At 36.8% G+C, this 17,276-nt stretch overlaps 2 protein-coding genes across 5 annotated transcripts in view; one reads left to right on the top strand and one right to left on the bottom strand.

The window, feature by feature from the left end:
- The window catches only part of STT3B (STT3B, catalytic subunit of the oligosaccharyltransferase complex), a 76,969-nt gene extending 70,402 nt beyond the window's left edge, over positions 1–6,567 (top strand). Inside the window, exons 17-18 of the mRNA XM_023752913.1 lie at positions 789–1,001; positions 4,954–6,567. Coding sequence (XP_023608681.1) covers positions 789–1,001; positions 4,954–5,034 — 294 coding nt within the window. The 3' untranslated portion in view covers positions 5,035–6,567. The remainder of the gene's footprint in view (positions 1–788; positions 1,002–4,953) is intronic.
- A 9,054-nt stretch (positions 6,568–15,621) lies between these two features.
- Positions 15,622–17,276, bottom strand: part of OSBPL10 (oxysterol binding protein like 10) — a 210,927-nt gene continuing 209,272 nt past the window's right edge. For all 4 annotated transcript variants that reach the window (XM_023752952.1, XM_023752953.1, XM_006087580.3 and 1 more), the window contains one exon: positions 15,622–16,929. In XM_023752952.1, coding sequence (XP_023608720.1) covers positions 16,885–16,929 — 45 coding nt within the window. In that variant the 3' untranslated portion in view covers positions 15,622–16,884. The remainder of the gene's footprint in view (positions 16,930–17,276) is intronic.

Here is a 17,276-nt window from a genome sequence, read left to right as displayed (position 1 = left end):
AGTAAACATCATTACATAAAAGGGTACAGTCTTTTTTTTTTTTTTTTTTAGTTTTATTCATTTCAAACGGGCCGGATCCGGCCCGCGGGCCATAGTTTGCCCACGGCTGGCCTAAGCCGTCAGTTGGACATCCCCAGAGGACTCCCAGACTGCAAGGGGGAGGGCACAGGCAGGCTGAGGGGACAACCCCCCCCCCCCTCCCCAGTGCACGAATTTTTGTGCTCCAGGCCTCTAGTTGGTAATATAAAGTACGTTTTTTTAAAAATAAGCTTACACTTTAATGACTGACCTAATTTTATGTCAAAGTATATCTTTAAGTATAGGAAAAAAAGAAAATTCTTCCTTGAAGAGATGTGTTTGGGCTGAGACCAAAGAATAGAAAGGAGCCAGCCATGCAAAATAGCTAAATGAAGAACTTTCTGGCTGAGAGAATAGATAGTGTAAGACCCTGAAGCAGAAAAGACATCCCTTCTGTGTGTTCTCTCTATATATACCTATAAAAGGGGCTTGGATGGATTTCATTTTGTTTTGCTCTTTTTTTTAATGCCTGCAGGGTTCTTATCCACTCTAAGGATTCAGTGAAATTCTAATTCTGATGTATTTAGTATCTCCCTGATTTTTTTCCTATTTAGTTAGCAGCAATGAGAACTGTTGCAATATATTACTCTGATTATGTTCTCCTAGTTTAAAGGGAGAGGGTTTTGCACTGATGATAACATTTACTACCTTCTAATCAAATTCTGAATGTTTTCCAATATGGTTAACATCCAATATGGTCACTTTTGCAGCTGGATTTTCGTACACCCCCAGGTTTTGATCGAACACGTAATGCTGAGATTGGAAACAAGGACATTAAATTCAAACATTTGGAGGAGGCCTTTACATCAGAACACTGGCTTGTAAGGATATATAAAGTGAAAGCTCCTGATAACAGGGAAACACTGGACCACAAACCTCGAGTCACCAACATTTTCCCAAAACAGAAGTATTTGTCAAAGAAGGTAGGTGTCAAGTGAAGTCATGGTTGTCTGAAAAATTGCTAATAAATTTCCATTTTCCAGGTTTATAAAGATTATCACTTTACTAGTACATACTAAGTAAATATCAAGTTACCAAGGGCATTCCTTTCCAACTGAGTACTTCAGATATCCCAGCCAGCAGCTTTTTCTGCATAGCATAGTGGTTAACAGTGAACCAAACAATTTTCCAGAGGCATTCTGGCTTTAGCTTACTAATGCCCATTAATAAGACTTAATTTGTAAAGTAAGATGTGTTTGTGACCATCACTTTCTGAACTTTTATGAAAGTTAAGAGTGCCAAACACTCAAGTAATACAGTTATGATCTATTCCTCATCTTTTGGTCAAAGCAAACTTATATTGCATTTTCATGTTCTGTTTTTAGTATAATATTACTTTATTAATCATTGATTAAAGAATAAGCTTAAGTTGGTTGAATCCAGATTTTAAAAAAATCATTTATCTTAAGATGATAATTATTAAATGTAATTGTCATTCTTGTTGGCAGGAATTACGATGATGAAACTATTACAGTCCTTTTGTAATAAATATTTAATAAGATACAAAGTATATTATTGGAGGTCATTATTGCTCACTTAAGTGAAAGAGATCTAATCTTTGCTACAAAAGACTACTAAAAGAATATTTATATAGGTTGCCCTCTGTGAGAAATTGGAAATAATGAGCAGTCATGAAATATGAAGTTAAGCTACTACCCTTATAATACTCATTATTATTAGACCATTTTCAGTGTTAAGTCTTGAAAGGTGCTTGGGTTTACATTGCTCACAAGAGTGAGCTATGCCAAAAGTATGTGTGTATGTATGTATGTATTTATTTTTAATTGATTACAGAGAGAGAAAAAGGGAGAGAGATAGAAACATCAATGATGAGAGAGAATCATTGATCAGCTGCCTCCCTCCTGCACACCCCACACTGGGGATCGAGCCCACAACCCGGTCATGTGCCCTTGACTGGAATCAAAACCAGGATGCTTCAGTTCTCAGTCCAGTGCTCTATCCAGTGAGCCAAACCAGCAAGGGCCATGCCAAAAATCTTTAATGTAGCCCTGGTACTATCCTTACTCTTGAGGGATACCTTCCAAGACCCCCAGCGGATGCCTGAAACTGCATATAGTACCTACCACAAACTCTGTATAAACTATGTTTTGTTTGTTTTTTTCTTATACTTACACTAGAGACCTGGTGCACGAAATTTGTGCACTCGGGCAGGGGTCCCTAAGCCCAGCCTGCGCCCTCTTGCAGTTCAGGAGCCCTTGGGGGATGTCTGACGGCCTTGGAGGCGGGAGAGGCTCCCTCCACCGCTGCTGCACTCGCCAGCTGTGAGCCAGGCTTCTGGCTGAGCAGTGCTCGCCCTGTGGAAGTGCACTGACCACCAGGGGGCAGCTCCTGTGTTGAGCATCTGCTCTCTGATGGTCAGTGCGCATCATAGCGACCAATCGTTCTAACGTTCGGTCGGTTTGCATGTTAGCCTTTCATTATATAGGATACCTCTTCACTTAAGAAAGTGCTTTTTAAGGTTCTCTTTGGCACATCCAAATTACCAGCATCACTACTCTTGTGCTTCAGGACTATTGTTAAGTCAAATGAGGGTTATTTGAATACAAGCATTGTGATACCGTGACAGTTCTGTTATCTGGCATGGCTACTAAGTGACTAACAAGTGGGGAATGTATATAGCATGGAGGCACTGGACAAAGGGATAATTCATGTACCTGGTGGGACCAAGTGGATAGCACGAGATTTCATCACACTACTCAGAATAACATAAAATTTGGAATTTTCCACTTAATATTTTCAGACCAAGGATAATTGAAATCATGGATGGGGGGAGGGGGAGAGTGGTCTGTATTTTAAGTCATTGAAGCAATTATCCTTTTATGTTTAAAATATATTTCAAATATATTCAGAATGCAGATTATTTCAATTTGTACTATAAAAGTGTGATCTGTAAATAAAAACTTTTATTAGCTGTATGATATGTAAATGGAAACTTTTTAAATGAATACTTCTATGCCAGATACAGATTACCAAATCTAGACTGATGTATTTAAATGTCACATACAGCTGACACTCAATATGTTAGTCATCAGATTTATTTACTAGTAGTCTTTACATCAAATGATAAATCAGATGATCTGGTTTCTCACAGGCATGTGGTAAGAGAAACTGGTGAGTCACCTCAGTGCAGAAGTTAAAGCAAATGCTGCTAGTCTCAAGGCAGTTTACTCCTAATCCATCTAAGCCCAGTTAAGGTCTACTTTTTCTGAAGAACAATACCATTGAACTTGTCTGATGATAGTAAATTTTCTTAATCCTGACCTCTTTGGTCTTCTCATCATTCCCCTAAATAAAGAAGTGAATAGATAAATCAAATTTATCTCTTTTTATAGTTTGTCTTGTTTGTCCAAAATATATATTCTAGTAGCCAACAACATGGACTTTGAATTTCTAGTTTCCAGGGCTTTCTATGACCTGTTTTGTACTAGCACTAGAGGAATGCTGGTTGGTTGGTTGGTTGATTGGTTCTTCTCTCCACCCTGGTTATTACTCTAGGGGTGGGCGTGTGAGTACAGCAGTCATTCTGGTAGTTTTCCTGCGCTGCAAAGCTGACATGGCTGAGGCACTAGTATCAGTAGTACAGGGCTACAGAAAACACTTTTTGGCATGGCTCGCTGCCCACAGAGAAGAAAACACTGTGAGGGCTCAGCCCAGTTTTACATACTTTGCATAGACCTGGGCCATTTGCATGATCTAGCAGAAGAGGTTTCATGTTCGAAATCTGTAGGTAATGATGATAAAGAAACTAGCTCCTTGACCTGGTTTGAATTTTAAAAATTGTGCCCTCTGAAATTTTTTACTTTTTGCCTTAAGTTAAAATAACATATTATGAACCAAGCTAGCAGCAACAAATTTTTGTAACCTTAGTAAGGATTGCATTTTGCCTTATTCTTTTCCCTGTTAGCAAAAATTATAAATTGTTTTAAACTGAACATCATAAATAAATGTACACGATATAGGATGTACCCTAGGTTTCTGAAATCTCCAAGAGTTGTATTTAAATGTGAAAATTGAATAGAGGGGTCAGTCTCTTGAGTCTTCAGCCTCTGCTAACCCAGTGCTTTGATGGTACGTTAAATTACTTGTTTCCAAAAAATACTTGCTTTTATCAATATCTGTGGATACGTCAGATTGGCAGACACTGTCTGATTTATCTTGTAGGATTCTAACATCACAAACATTTTTGCAGTAATCTCTGCCAGCATATTTGTAGTAATTTTTGTTTTTATACCAGAAAACGTGTTGAAAGTATTTTAGTGGGGTCCGAAAGTATTAAGAACATATTATTTTTAAAAGATCTATGAAACTCAAGGAATGTTATGGGGTGTTTTTTTCCTAGGTGTTTGGTTTCTGTTTTTTCATTTTTAAGTGCTATTTTTCTACCTAAAATGTAGAATGTGTCAAGTAATTTTATTTTTCATTTTTGTAGATAGGTACAAAGTTACTTAATTTGTATTTCTGACACACAGCTCATTCTTGGAGGCTAAACCAGGAGCAGCATTAACATTTTCTGATACCTTGGTTTAGTATTTCTATCATGCCTGGAAATGTAATTATTATTACAGCTAGGCATTTATAGTAGAGAGGGGATGTGGGGGTTCATTCGTCTGATGGTGAGGAGTATGTGATATGCATTAGAGGAATGCTCTAGTACTGCTTTTCTCTTAAAGCTAGGGACCTACTCCAGTTTATCTTGAATTTTTCAGCATACTTGGCATAGATAGTGGTACTCACTGTTGAGGAGCTAAGTGCTTATTAAGAGAATCTTCCTCACGTTGCAGTAAACCACGTGTGTGTATTTTTTTAATCTGTAGGAAACCTGCACTAACACCATGTGTTCTGTTTTCTTTTTAGACTACGAAAAGGAAGCGTGGCTACATTAAAAATAAGCTCGTTTTTAAGAAAGGCAAGAAAATATCTAAGAAGACTGTTTAAATAACTATTCTGGTTCCTAACTTGAAGCAGTTGTCCTCGTGAGAACCAGTCTTTGCCTTTAGCTCATGTCATGTTTCACAACAACAGAGGGTACAGAACCATCACTGATCCAGGTTAATGTTCAAAATTTCCTGGCAATGCCTGATTTAAAAAATAAAATTGGCTTATTGAGAACAGCTGTTTTTGACTTATAAATGTGAAGCAAGACAGAGCACTGCTGTAAATGTCTAACAGCAGATTTTTTTTTATTGGTACATATTATCCTTCAAATCTGAGAATTTGGACTAACTGCACCAAAGAACCCTCTAATTTGGTCCCTGGCACATGCATACTTATTAATGTTTTTATTTTACAAGACCTGCATTTTATTTGAATTACCCAAATAGCAATATATAAATTACGAATGATAAAATGTGATACAAGCTCCTTGAACTACACTAGTAAACGAGTACAGGTCTGAGAAAGAGGTATTAGAAACGTAATTATACTTCTTTGAATTATATTTATTTTCATGTTTCTCCAGTGCAAAGAATGTTTCATCAAATGCACATTTTCTGTTGCTTACTGTTTGCTCTAAGAAGAAGCTGCTGTCTCAAAGATGAACCTCTGAGTAACTAATTGATTCAAATAGGTTTTTTTTATGCTGGCACATTGCTGCTGTTAGCAGTTGTTTTCACCAGGTACTTATAGAGTAGATCTTACACATTGTTCATTCAAGGGCTAAATTTATATCCTTTGGAAATCATGGCAACTGAACAGAATGTTGCTTACCAGGATGGGGTTTATGGGGTTTGTATCTCAGCACTGAGGTTAGCACTATGTTTACATGTAAAAGATTAAGGAAAAAACCCTTAAAGTGGACAAAGTTCATTATCTCTGACTTCAAAATGACAAAGGATTTGTAAACTTTGCCTGGACTTCTCTCATTTTATAACAGTTTCACTTATCACAATGATTTTGTCCTCTGCTCCATGTTGTTTTAATCCCTTAAGCATTTGATGAAACACTCTGTAATGCTATTGGAATTTTCTTAAAGATGTGACAGTTGTCAAAAATGCACTAACATATAAATGGAGATTGAACATGTTCACTTTCCAGCTTATAGGCAACTTTATATAGACTTGAACATTTTCTCCAGTTGTTTAGTAAACGTGAAAGAGAAAGGGTTTTTCCTGCCACAGGATATAACTTTTTTTATACAAACAAGCATAACTTACACCACTGCTTTTGGTGGAAAAGTGCAGAATAGTATGTACCTTTTATGAAGAAAAGTGTAATTTACAATATTCAGTGAGAATGTTACTGCTGATTTTCTTTTCCAAAGTGTAGAATATTCTTTGATTTATAGAATTCATTTTTGACCCAGATGATGGTTCTTTTACAGATGGCTGAACATTTTCACAAATAAAGTGTAACTAAATCTGGATTTCTGATACCTTGTCATTTGGGGGATTTTAATTTGTTGCTTTAAAATTCAATGCAGAGAAGTTGTTGACTGTAGGGGAAATAAAGTTAATTCAAATTTTGTGTTAAGTGTGTTGTCTTTTACAAATCTGTTTTTGAAAGGAGTTAAGAGCACTGAACACACTCTTCCTTCCTTGTTCACTTTACAAGGTTTTATTTAGAGAATATGTATAGAAAAGTGCTAGATTCGTTCAGCTTTGACCTACCATTTTATTTTGCCTTCTTTTTGCCTCAGAATGACAATCTCTTTATGGGTTAGTGAGGGGGGAAACACCGAAGGACTTTAACAAAAATCTTGCTTCATAAAGTTGTGATATTTAATTTGTCAAGTCTTCACTGTAAAATTTTCTCTTTAAGAGCAGGAATGGTCTCTCACCTTTCTCAGTTTTAGGGACCACCACTTTGGTCCAATAGATTGCCTCAGTGAAACAGCATAATGTAACAGCATTTGTGATTCTGTTGTATCAGAAAAACAAAATTATAGTAGTTTAAACACATTGGAATATAGGATAATTGGCTCAGAATATTCTTTAGCTCTCTAAATTCATTTCATGTATGATCAATAACACCGAACATTACAGAGGGGTGTATTAAATATCAAGACCTCCAAGGTTTAGACTATACAATAGCTTTTGGTTTTGTTCCACATCTTGGAATTGAACAAAGCTGAGTTCTTCGTAGTATAAATTATAGGCAGTGAGGCAGCAAGTCCAAAGATAATGTGCAGTTTTGAAACTTACATTATTACCTAATTGAGTTTGCGTTTGTAGTTTACTTCCTTTGAGTCACTAGGCCATGGCCAAGAGGCCAGCACCTTTTCATAGCTGAAGAGCTATAATAAGAGCATGAAATCTGTAGCTACTGTGCCTTAAAAAATTTTTAATTGTAATATATAACCAAATTTACAATCTTAACCATTTTTAAATGTATAGTTCAGTAGTATTGAGTACATTTACATTGTTGTGTGGCCAATCTCCAGAATTTTCTTGCAGTCGCTATTTCTTGAATGGTGGGTTTTGTCAGACATCTGCCTTGATGTTCATAATATTCCATTGAGGTAGGTGGAGTAATGGATAAACATAGAACTTAACAGCAGAGTGCAATTGAGATGTAGGAAATTGAAACTGACAAACCAGTAAGGAAATGTTATGATGTCTGTTTCTTTTAAACTTTTTTTAAATTGTGAAGTGTGACAGAGAACACAAAAATGTACACACCTTTGTGTACACAAATCAAGCAACTCTAACCACAGCCCAAGTCAGGAGAACAGAATGGTGCCAGCACTCCAGAAGCCCCTCCCAGTCATTGGCCTGTCCCACTTCCCCCTCCAAGGCTCAACTGTCCTTGCTTTTAAGGTAATTACTTTGATTTCTGATTTTAATGCTTAATATATCTCTCTGGATAAATGTAGAAATACATACTCTTTTACATCTCTCTTGGATCTTCTGTGCATACATTTTGTGAGTTTTAACCTAATAAAGTAGAACTGCTAATTAGAACATGAAGGTTTTTGTTCATCACATCCTAATCAGCCCTTGTCAATCTTTAATTTTGCCTCTGTTCAGTTGAGCAGTGGTTTTTCATTCTGTTTTTCCTTTTCTATGTTACCAATGAGGTTGGCCTTTTGAAATCCTCTTCTTTATAAGGTTTTAGTTCTAGTCCATTTTTCTGTTGATTTTTTTTATATTAGTACGAGTCGTTTCTTAGAATATGCCTAGGAATTCTTCGTTACTTGAATGTCTTTTTCAATCTTGTGTGCCAACAGATTTCTATCCCCCATTTAAAAGCTCTTTTCCTAAGCTGAGATGTGAAGATAGTCTCTTGTATTCTTTTCCAGAAGATTTGTTTTTATCTTTTATACTTAGCTTAGAAATTCATTTGTTGAGTGCAGTGTGAATTTTTTTGTTTAGGATTTTGTTTGGTTTGCATGTGTATACCTAATTGTCCCTGCACCATTTATTGAAAAGACCATCCTTTTCCTACAGCTGTGCAGTACTCCTGCAGTAAACCAGGTATCAATATAAGTGTATTCTTAACTCTGTTGTATTCCATAGTGTGTGTTGACTTAACATAACTTGAAGATATAATTAAGATATGGAAAAGCAAGTCCCTCTCCCCTCCCCATTATGTTCTTTAAAATCTTGGTTGTTTATGGCCCTTGGTTCTAAAACTTATATGAAAAAAAACAAAGTTGTCAGTAACAAGAAAAAGAAAGCTTTTCAGGCTTTTGATTGGCATTGAAACTATACTGGGAAAATTAGCACTTTTAAAATAATTGTCTTCTATGAACATGGTATATTCTTTGATTTATAGAGGTCTAGATCATCTTTAATTTCTGTTTTATAGCTGTTAAACGGGTCATGCACACTTTCATAAGTTTTATAAGGTATATGTTACTTTTGATAAATACTGCCTTATAAAATTTTATTTTCCAGTTGTCAGTATATAGAAAGTTTAGTTTTATATGTTGAGGTTGTGTTCAATAATTTGTTAAACTCATCCTAATATATTGATATTACTTTTATTAATGCCATCCTAATTGGGGAATAATTGCAGTTTAATTTCTAATGGTTATATGTTTAATTTTCTTGCCTTTGTTGCACTGGTTAGGACATCCAGTATAGTACTATGTAGAAAAGGTAACATCCTTGTTTTCTTCTCTTACATGGGAAATTTTTGGTATTTCACCTTTAAGTGTGTTTTAATGTAGATTTTTCTGTGGATATCTTTGATTAGATTGAGAACATATTTTTCACAGTTGCCAATAAGTTTTTATCATGAAAAAGCTTTATCAAGTAATTTTTAAAATTTATTTAGATGATTTTGGTTTTTCTCCTGTATTCTGTTAACATAGTGAATTAGAGACTTTTTGTTCACAGTATAAACTAAATTTGCATTCCTGGACTAATGATCAGTGCTTGATAGAATTTGCTGGTGTAAACCATTGTGCCTGGATTTTTCTTTGTGCAAATGTTTTTAATAATATATTCAATTATTTTAGAGACACAGATTGTTTTGGTTTTTTCTTATGTCAGTTTTGGTAAGTGTTTAAGGAATTTGACCATTTCATCTAAATTTTCAAATAGATGAATGTAAAATTACTGCTAATATCACTTAATGATTATTTTAATGTCTGGATATTTCACATTTGATGTCCTCTTCATTCCTAAAATTGGTTTTCTATTTTCTTGCATCCATTTTCCTTCACAGTTTTTATCAATTTTGTTAGTTTTTCTTTCAAAATACAGTTTATGGTTTCGTTGACATTTTCTATAGTATGTTTTAGCAATTTGTGTTAATTTCTTTTTATTTCCTTAAAGGAGAAGTGTTCTTTTTACTTAAATGTGTTGATTTCTTCTTTCCTAATATCTGAATTTAAAGTCATACATTTACTACAAGATTTAAGTTCCAGTCTAACAAATTTGGTTGTAAACTGTCATTTAGTTAATGCCTATTTTAATTTCATTGTACTTATTTGAACCATGAGCTCACGTTTCTTGATTTTCAAATATGGTGGTTTTCTAGTTATTCCTTTATTAATGTCTACCTTAAGTACATTGTATTCAGACACTGATTTTAATCCTTTGAAAATGGTTAAAATTTGCTGTGATCCTCTGTGTGTCCACATCCCTGAAGCTTGTTCTGTTATTTGCTAAAAAGGATGTACTATTGTAATCATGTAAATTTGCCTATTCTTTCTTGAACTCTAAATTTTTTATGTTTTGAACTCATATTAGGTATATGTACATTTGAACTTTTGGGGGAAATATCAGACTTTATTTTCAGTAGTGCTTTTTGTTAAAGCCTGTTTTCTCTGATTAGTAATAGTGTTCAATTAGCATTCTTAAGATGTTTTCGTGATGTTTCTTTTTTATCCTTTAAAGATGTCCGACTTTGGATTTGTTTCATTTGGGATTTTTTAAAAATTCTCATCCATCTCTTTAAATATTGCTTCTGCCCCATTCTCTCTTTGCTCTCCTCTAAGATCTGATTAAGCATAATTAGACCTCTATTGGCTGTATTCCTCTCCATTCTGTATATTTTATTGACTCACTTACCTGGTATCGCTAATCTAGTATTAAACGCATCCATTGAGTTTATGTTACTGAATACATTTTTGTCTTCTCAACTTTTTTTTAAGGTTTATAGGAATATAAAAAATAGAGACCTATGTCAGTGGGAGACTTACCATTTCATATCTTTGGACTATATGGGAATTATTTCTAGGTCTTTTAATGTATTAATTGAAATGGGTTTTATTTTATTCCTCACCTGAGGATATGTTTATTGATTTTAGAGAAACATTGATTGGTTGCCTGTTGTACGTGCTCTGACAGGATTGAACCTGCTACCTAGGTATGTGCCCTCACTAGGAATTAACACCACAACCTTTCGGTGTAAGGGAGGACGCTCCAACCAATTGAGACACCTGGCTAGGGTGAGTTTTATTATTTTATTTAAACTATTTATTGAAAAGACATTTCTCCCATTTAATTGGTACCACTATAGAAAACAAACCGTGTTGATCTACTTCTGAAGTCTCTATTTCATTCATTTGTGTGTCCTCACACCAGTACCACGTTGTCTTGAAGTCAGGTAATGTAGTTCCACAACTTTGTTCAGTGGCCTTTTAATATTTACCCTGGGAATACAGGCACACATGTCTTAGGCAAACGAGGATGTATGGTCACCTCACTTACAACTGACATAGGATTAATATCCAGAATAAGTAAAGTCTTAGAAGAAAAAAAATATTTTCATTAATCCTTAACCAAAGTAGTATTAATTACATATGTGGAAAGGAACATACCTACCAGGGTAGCTAAAATGTGTTAGTGAGGATTGTAAAAACAAATTCATACATTGCCAGGAAGAAATCACCCTGGAAAACTGTTCAGCAGTAGCTGATGCAGTTGTAGATACATATCCCCGTATCTCAGCAATTCTTCTAGGTATGTTAAAGTTACTGTGCTCTAGTGTGGTCTGAAGTCAGCCACCAGATGTGTTGGTTCTGGAGGGACTCCAGTGCAGACCAAGTCACCCACAGTTTGTGTGAGGCATGGGCCACTTGGTGGGATCTACAAAACAATCTGTGGTTCATTGCTGCTTGTGTTGGGCTTGGGGCCTCTTGAAGCTAACCACAGTTCCAGGCCAAGACTTGTCATTGCTTATGCCAGACTTGGGGATAGCTTGTTGTTTCAGTGCTGTTGAGATTGGTTGTCACTTGTGCTTGGCAAGAGGTACAGGACATGCAAGGCCAGCTGTGCTTGTCTGAGGTTGGTAGACCTTTGAGAGATTTTAGGAAAGTCCACAAGCATGAACCTAGGCAGGTTGCTTATGTGGATGGAAAGGTGGCTTGGACCAGGCGCGCAAGTAGGATAGGGCCTCAGGGAATTACCAGAGCGAGGTGTACAGTGTTAGCCAGGTTAATGGAGAGCAGAGATTTGGTGCCTTTCTGTGACTGCTGGTTGAATGGGGGAAGGGTTCAACAAAAGAACAGTGGTACCTGCCAGCATTTCCAACCCTCACGCTGTAGCTAGCCAACTCAGTGCTTTTCTGTATGTCCTTGGTGCCGATATAGGTGCTGCCCCCAGTGCTAGTGAGCAAGCAAGCCTGTTTTCAGGCCCCTCGATTGAGACTCTAGCAGCACTCTGTCTCACTTGGATACAATCGCCACAAGTTTTCACAGCCAGATGTTGTGGAGACTCCTCTTCCCAGCACTGATGCCCCAGGTTGGGGAGCCACATGTGGTGCTGGGAGCCCTCGCTCCTCAGGGATGACCTGATTCTTATTTGAGTTGGATTTTGGTTAATAAGGAAAATCATTGCAGTGATTTGATTTTTCCACTGTGCTTGTGTTATAAGGGTTCTAGAAAGCAATCAGTGGTCTATAGCAACTGAACAAATGCCCACTGAAGAAAAAGTCATATTCAAAAATAATAGGAAATGTCAGGGTGTAAAGTATATTCATTTTTGCCCCACTCTCTCCACAGTGTAGCATGGTTGGGAGAAAGCAGCCACCTATCTCCTAGTGACCTCTCTCAAATAATGGAGCAGAGCACTTACTTGTAGCATTCTAATGTGTCTAGGGCTGCCTGAAGACCTGGTCTCTGTTTCACTTAACTTGGCTCAGATCTCAGGTTTGGAAAAGCTGCAGAGAGACTATAGACCTGGAGATGCTTTAGCAAGAAATGGGGGTAGAGGAACAAGAGAATATCTAAGGTTCTGAGAAGTCAGAGGAAAATCTGGAAAAATAAAGACATTTAAAGACAGCCATTAACACCATTTTGTTCCACTCTGGTGATTACCTGAGACCCTGACTTACTTATGTGGCCTGAGCCTTTTTCCAGAGTAAAGTTCCCAAAACACCCAGTGGCCTGCAGGAGACCACACTAGAGCACCACCAACCAACTCTATAAATGACACACCTGAAGGGTGAACTCAGCCCCATTAAAGCTCCTGCTGCATAGGGTCAGCCCTTACACAACAGCTCATATGCTGTAGCCAGGGCCGGTCCTCATAGCCAGTGCACCTGAGGATCAACCCCACCCACTGACATGCCAACAGCAAACAAGGGACACCTCACCTGGCTTAGGTGATAGGTAGATTGTGCCTCACAGGACACCTTCTACATAAGGCCACTCTGCTGAGACTGGGAAAGGTAGCAGATCTACTTAATATATAGAATCAAACACAGAGTCAGCCAAAATAAAGACACGAACATGTCCCAAATGAAAGAACAGGACAAAACTCCAGGAAAAGGAACTAAATAAAAGCAGTGTGCCAAATACAGAGTTCAAAGTACGGGTTATAAGGATGCTCAGTGAACTTCAGGGAAGAATAGACAAACTCACCGAGAACCTCAACAAAGAGATAGAACCATGAAAAAGGACCTGTGGGAAATGAAGACTACAGCGGAGGATTAAATCAGCAATGCAGAAGACATGGTAGAAAACACCAAATCAGGACAGCAAAATAATTTTTTTAAGTGATGAGAATTTAAGGGACCTCTGGTACATCATCGAGCATACCAACATTTGTATCATAGTTACCAAAAGGAGAAGAAATGATGGAAAACATCCCTAACCTGGTGAAGGAAATAGACCATACAAGTCCAGGAAGCAAACAGTTCCAAGGAAAATGAACCCAAAGAGGTACACACCAAAACCCATCCTAATTGAAGTACCAAAGATGAAAGGCAAAGAGAGAATCTCAAAAGTAGTGAGGGGGAAAAAAAGCAATTACGTAAAAGGGAGCTCCCATAAGACACTCAGCTCAATTATATTTAAAGTTTTTGGGATCAAGAATTCTATACCTGTCAACATAGTCTTTCAAAGATGACCAGAAGTTAAGCGATTTCCAAGTAAGTAGAAGCTGAGTTCATTACAACTACATCTGCCCTGCAAGAAATGAAATCTTTCAAGGTGAAATGAAAGGTATTAGACAAACTCAAAGCTATAACATTTTTTCTTCTACAGGATTTCAAAGAAAAATAATTATAAGTCTATGTTAATGGGTACACAATATATAAAAATATAATTTGTAATGTCAACAGAGGTGAAACTATAAAACATTTTATATGCGATTGAGTATGGGTATTAATTTTAAATGGGTTGTTACAATGTTAGCATGTTATATGTAATCTCTCTATTAACCAGAAAGAAAATAACTGTCTTCACGCAACACTTAATAAGGAAATGTTCTGCGAAATGCACTAGGCGATTTCATCGAGCAATCGTATAGTGTACTTACACAAACCTAGATGCTATATACACAGGCAATGGAATAGAATAGAGAGCTCAGGAAGAAATCCTTGCATAGGTGGTCTAATAATATTTGATACAGGTGTTCAATGGGGAAAGGAAAGTTTTTCTTCAAGTGGTCCTAAGAAATTAGAATAACCATGTGCAAAGTTGAACTCTTACCTAACATAGTATAGAAAAGTTAACTTTAATGGATCAAAAGCCTAAACATAAGAGCTAAAACTCTTGGAAGAAAACATAGGGGAGAAGCTCCATAAAATTAGATTTCTTGGCTATCACAACAGAAGCACAAGCTACAAAAGAAAAAATAGAGAAATTGGACTTGAACAAAATTTTGTCCATTAAAGGATACTACCAACAGTGAGTGAAAGGGCAACCCAAAGAATGGAGAAAATATTTATAAAACACTTAATAAAAGATTGCTCTCCAGAATAAAGAACTCTTACAACTCAACACATAAAACAACCCAATTAGAAAATGAGCAACAAAGTTAAATAGACAATTCATCTAAAGATATACAAATGGCCAATACATACATGAGATGCTCACCATAACTAATCATTAGGAAAATGCAAATCAAAACCACAGTTAAGATAGTGCTCTACACCCATTGAGAAGATTATTATTAACAAAAAAGCAGAAAATAAATGTTTGGGAAAATGTAGAGAAATTCAAACCATGTGCATTGCTGGTGGGATGCAAAATATAGTGTAGTCACTGTGGGTCCTCAAAAAATTAAACATGGAATTTTCATATGATACAGCACTTCCACATCTGGGTATATATCCTTAATGGGTATATATCCTTAAAAGAACTGAAACAGGAGTCAGGATAGTGGTGGTGGTGGTACCTGGGGTCAAAAAGGTGGGTACATTTCACAATTTTGTAAAAGGCAATGAGCCCACCCCCAAAAAGTGAACCTTCTCTATATTTTACTTACCAAATAGTTTATACTTTGAAGTAAGGCTGGAAAATCTAAAAACACCACAGTAATTACTTTTGAGAAAAAAATCCTCAATGAGAAGACTAAAAATTGCATTTATTCTGCTTTTCCTCTCAGAAATAAAATAGTTCCAAATGCTTATTCTCCCAGGTGTTTTAAGACTGTACACCTAAATATGCCTACATTACTACTTTGCTGGTAGTAACTTTTGACAAAATAAAACATTCACTAGATATGAGTTAAATGTTCTTACAAACTTGTCATGGAATATCCGTAATGTTTGGTAGATTTCTCATGTTTGAAATACTGTTTTGATGTAAATATGTATGCTGTTCACATCAAATTAACAAAATTTGAGCTCATTTAGAGCCATCAATTCCAACAGAACTTTTGAATCCCTAAAAATAAAAGACACACAGATAGGTATAGTATTTAATCGAAATATATTTGTCTAATATCTACAAAGTGTGAACATTTGGTCTTAAGAAAGCAGACAAAAGGCACAAGTTAGTATTACTACAGAGAAGCATTCATGCTACTGGATTTTATAAATATTCTTCAGAGTGGTACAGTAAAAAATAAAATAATAAGCAGTAAGCAAAAATCAAATGTTATATTTTTCCTTCCTTTATATTCTAGTTGTGTCTTGACCTCGTTTGTAAAGGTTGAGGACTGAAATTCAACTGAAACCATGGAACACTTAATCACAGTGGTTTTCTTGCTGCAGAGTTTGGGTCAAATAATAGAGGTGAAAAAAAAAAAAAAAAAAAAAACCACAGGAAATTCTTTTCCCCAAAACTAAATACAAGATTGAGGTTGTGGTTGTGCATGTTTAATTATATGCATGCATATATTTAACTTCGAAAGCCCTTTTTTCATCATAAAAGTAGTGAAGTCTCCATATGACTTGTTTTCTACTGTAAAAGCAGCAGCTTCTAAAAAAATGTATGACTAGTGCTTTGAGCAGGAGAAACTGTCAGTTTCTGGGGCAAGTAGATGAGAGGCAAACTCCAAGGTGGGCCTGGCTCTAGGTTCTCCCAGAGGTGCTCCACCCTGAAAGGCTCTGGCATAAACCTGGAATAGCTTTCTGCCCACTCCCATTCAGCAGAAAATAGCCGTTTATCTTTCTGCAGTATGGACAGGTGAAATGCCGCGGGGTGAGAGGTGGGAATCATAATAATTTTGAAATGACAGGAACGAGCCATTTTCTACCAGATGGATATCAGTTGGGCCATGCCAATCCCCTCCCCCCCCCTTTTTTTTTTTGACAGGAGTTGACTATGTGAGAATACTTTTGTAAGTGCAAAACATTTTTGGCAGAGTGAAAAATAGAAAAGGCCAATCATTGATAAAAAGGAGCCCATAATTACCCACTTAACTCTTGGTAAGTGCAGTATTTACATGTGTAATAATCAGCAGACATGTATACAATGGCATGTGTGTGAACATATAGTATGCCAAGAGCTCACAACTGTACACACACATGCCCCAAATGGCTCTTGAATAAACTTAATCGTATAGCAGAGTTTGGAGTACATTTTTCACAGTATAGAATTTTTCAGGTACCATTTCTTGAATGATATCAAGCGATCTCAGTGAATACCAACAGAACCTTGATACTGTACCACTTTAATTCCTACAAAAACGGGGCTCTTCCTGAAGGCTCTGCACCTCCACCCGGTCAGTGTGCCTTCCACAGGGGATTGAAGTAGACCCAGCCATCACCCTATAAGAGAAGGGAGGAGACGTTACACAGAGACCTCTCAGCAGGCAAAGGGGAGGAACAAGAGTCCAGGCTCTGTAGGTTGGAAGCTTAGTACCATGCAAAGCACTGTTAGCATCTGTCGGGACCACCACCAGTATGTGCGTCCGCCTTGTTCCTGGCATCTCAGCTGTGCCAGGCTGGTGGTCTCACTACCCCTCCTCAGCTTTTAAAGCCCATATGATCTTCGCATGCTAGCATTTTAGGAGGAAATCCCGCAAAAATTAACAAAAGGGGGGCTTTGTTGGTTTATATCAAGGAAGATTAAGAGGGAGGAGCATTTTTAAACAGCAGGACAGGGTGGGGGTGGG

This window comes from Myotis lucifugus, unplaced genomic scaffold, assembly GCF_000147115.1.
Source record: "Myotis lucifugus unplaced genomic scaffold, Myoluc2.0 scaffold_39, whole genome shotgun sequence".
Classification (NCBI taxonomy): Eukaryota; Metazoa; Chordata; class Mammalia; order Chiroptera; family Vespertilionidae; genus Myotis; species Myotis lucifugus.
Note: the sequence above shows the minus strand (reverse complement) of the source record. Positions and strands in the feature narration are given on the sequence as shown.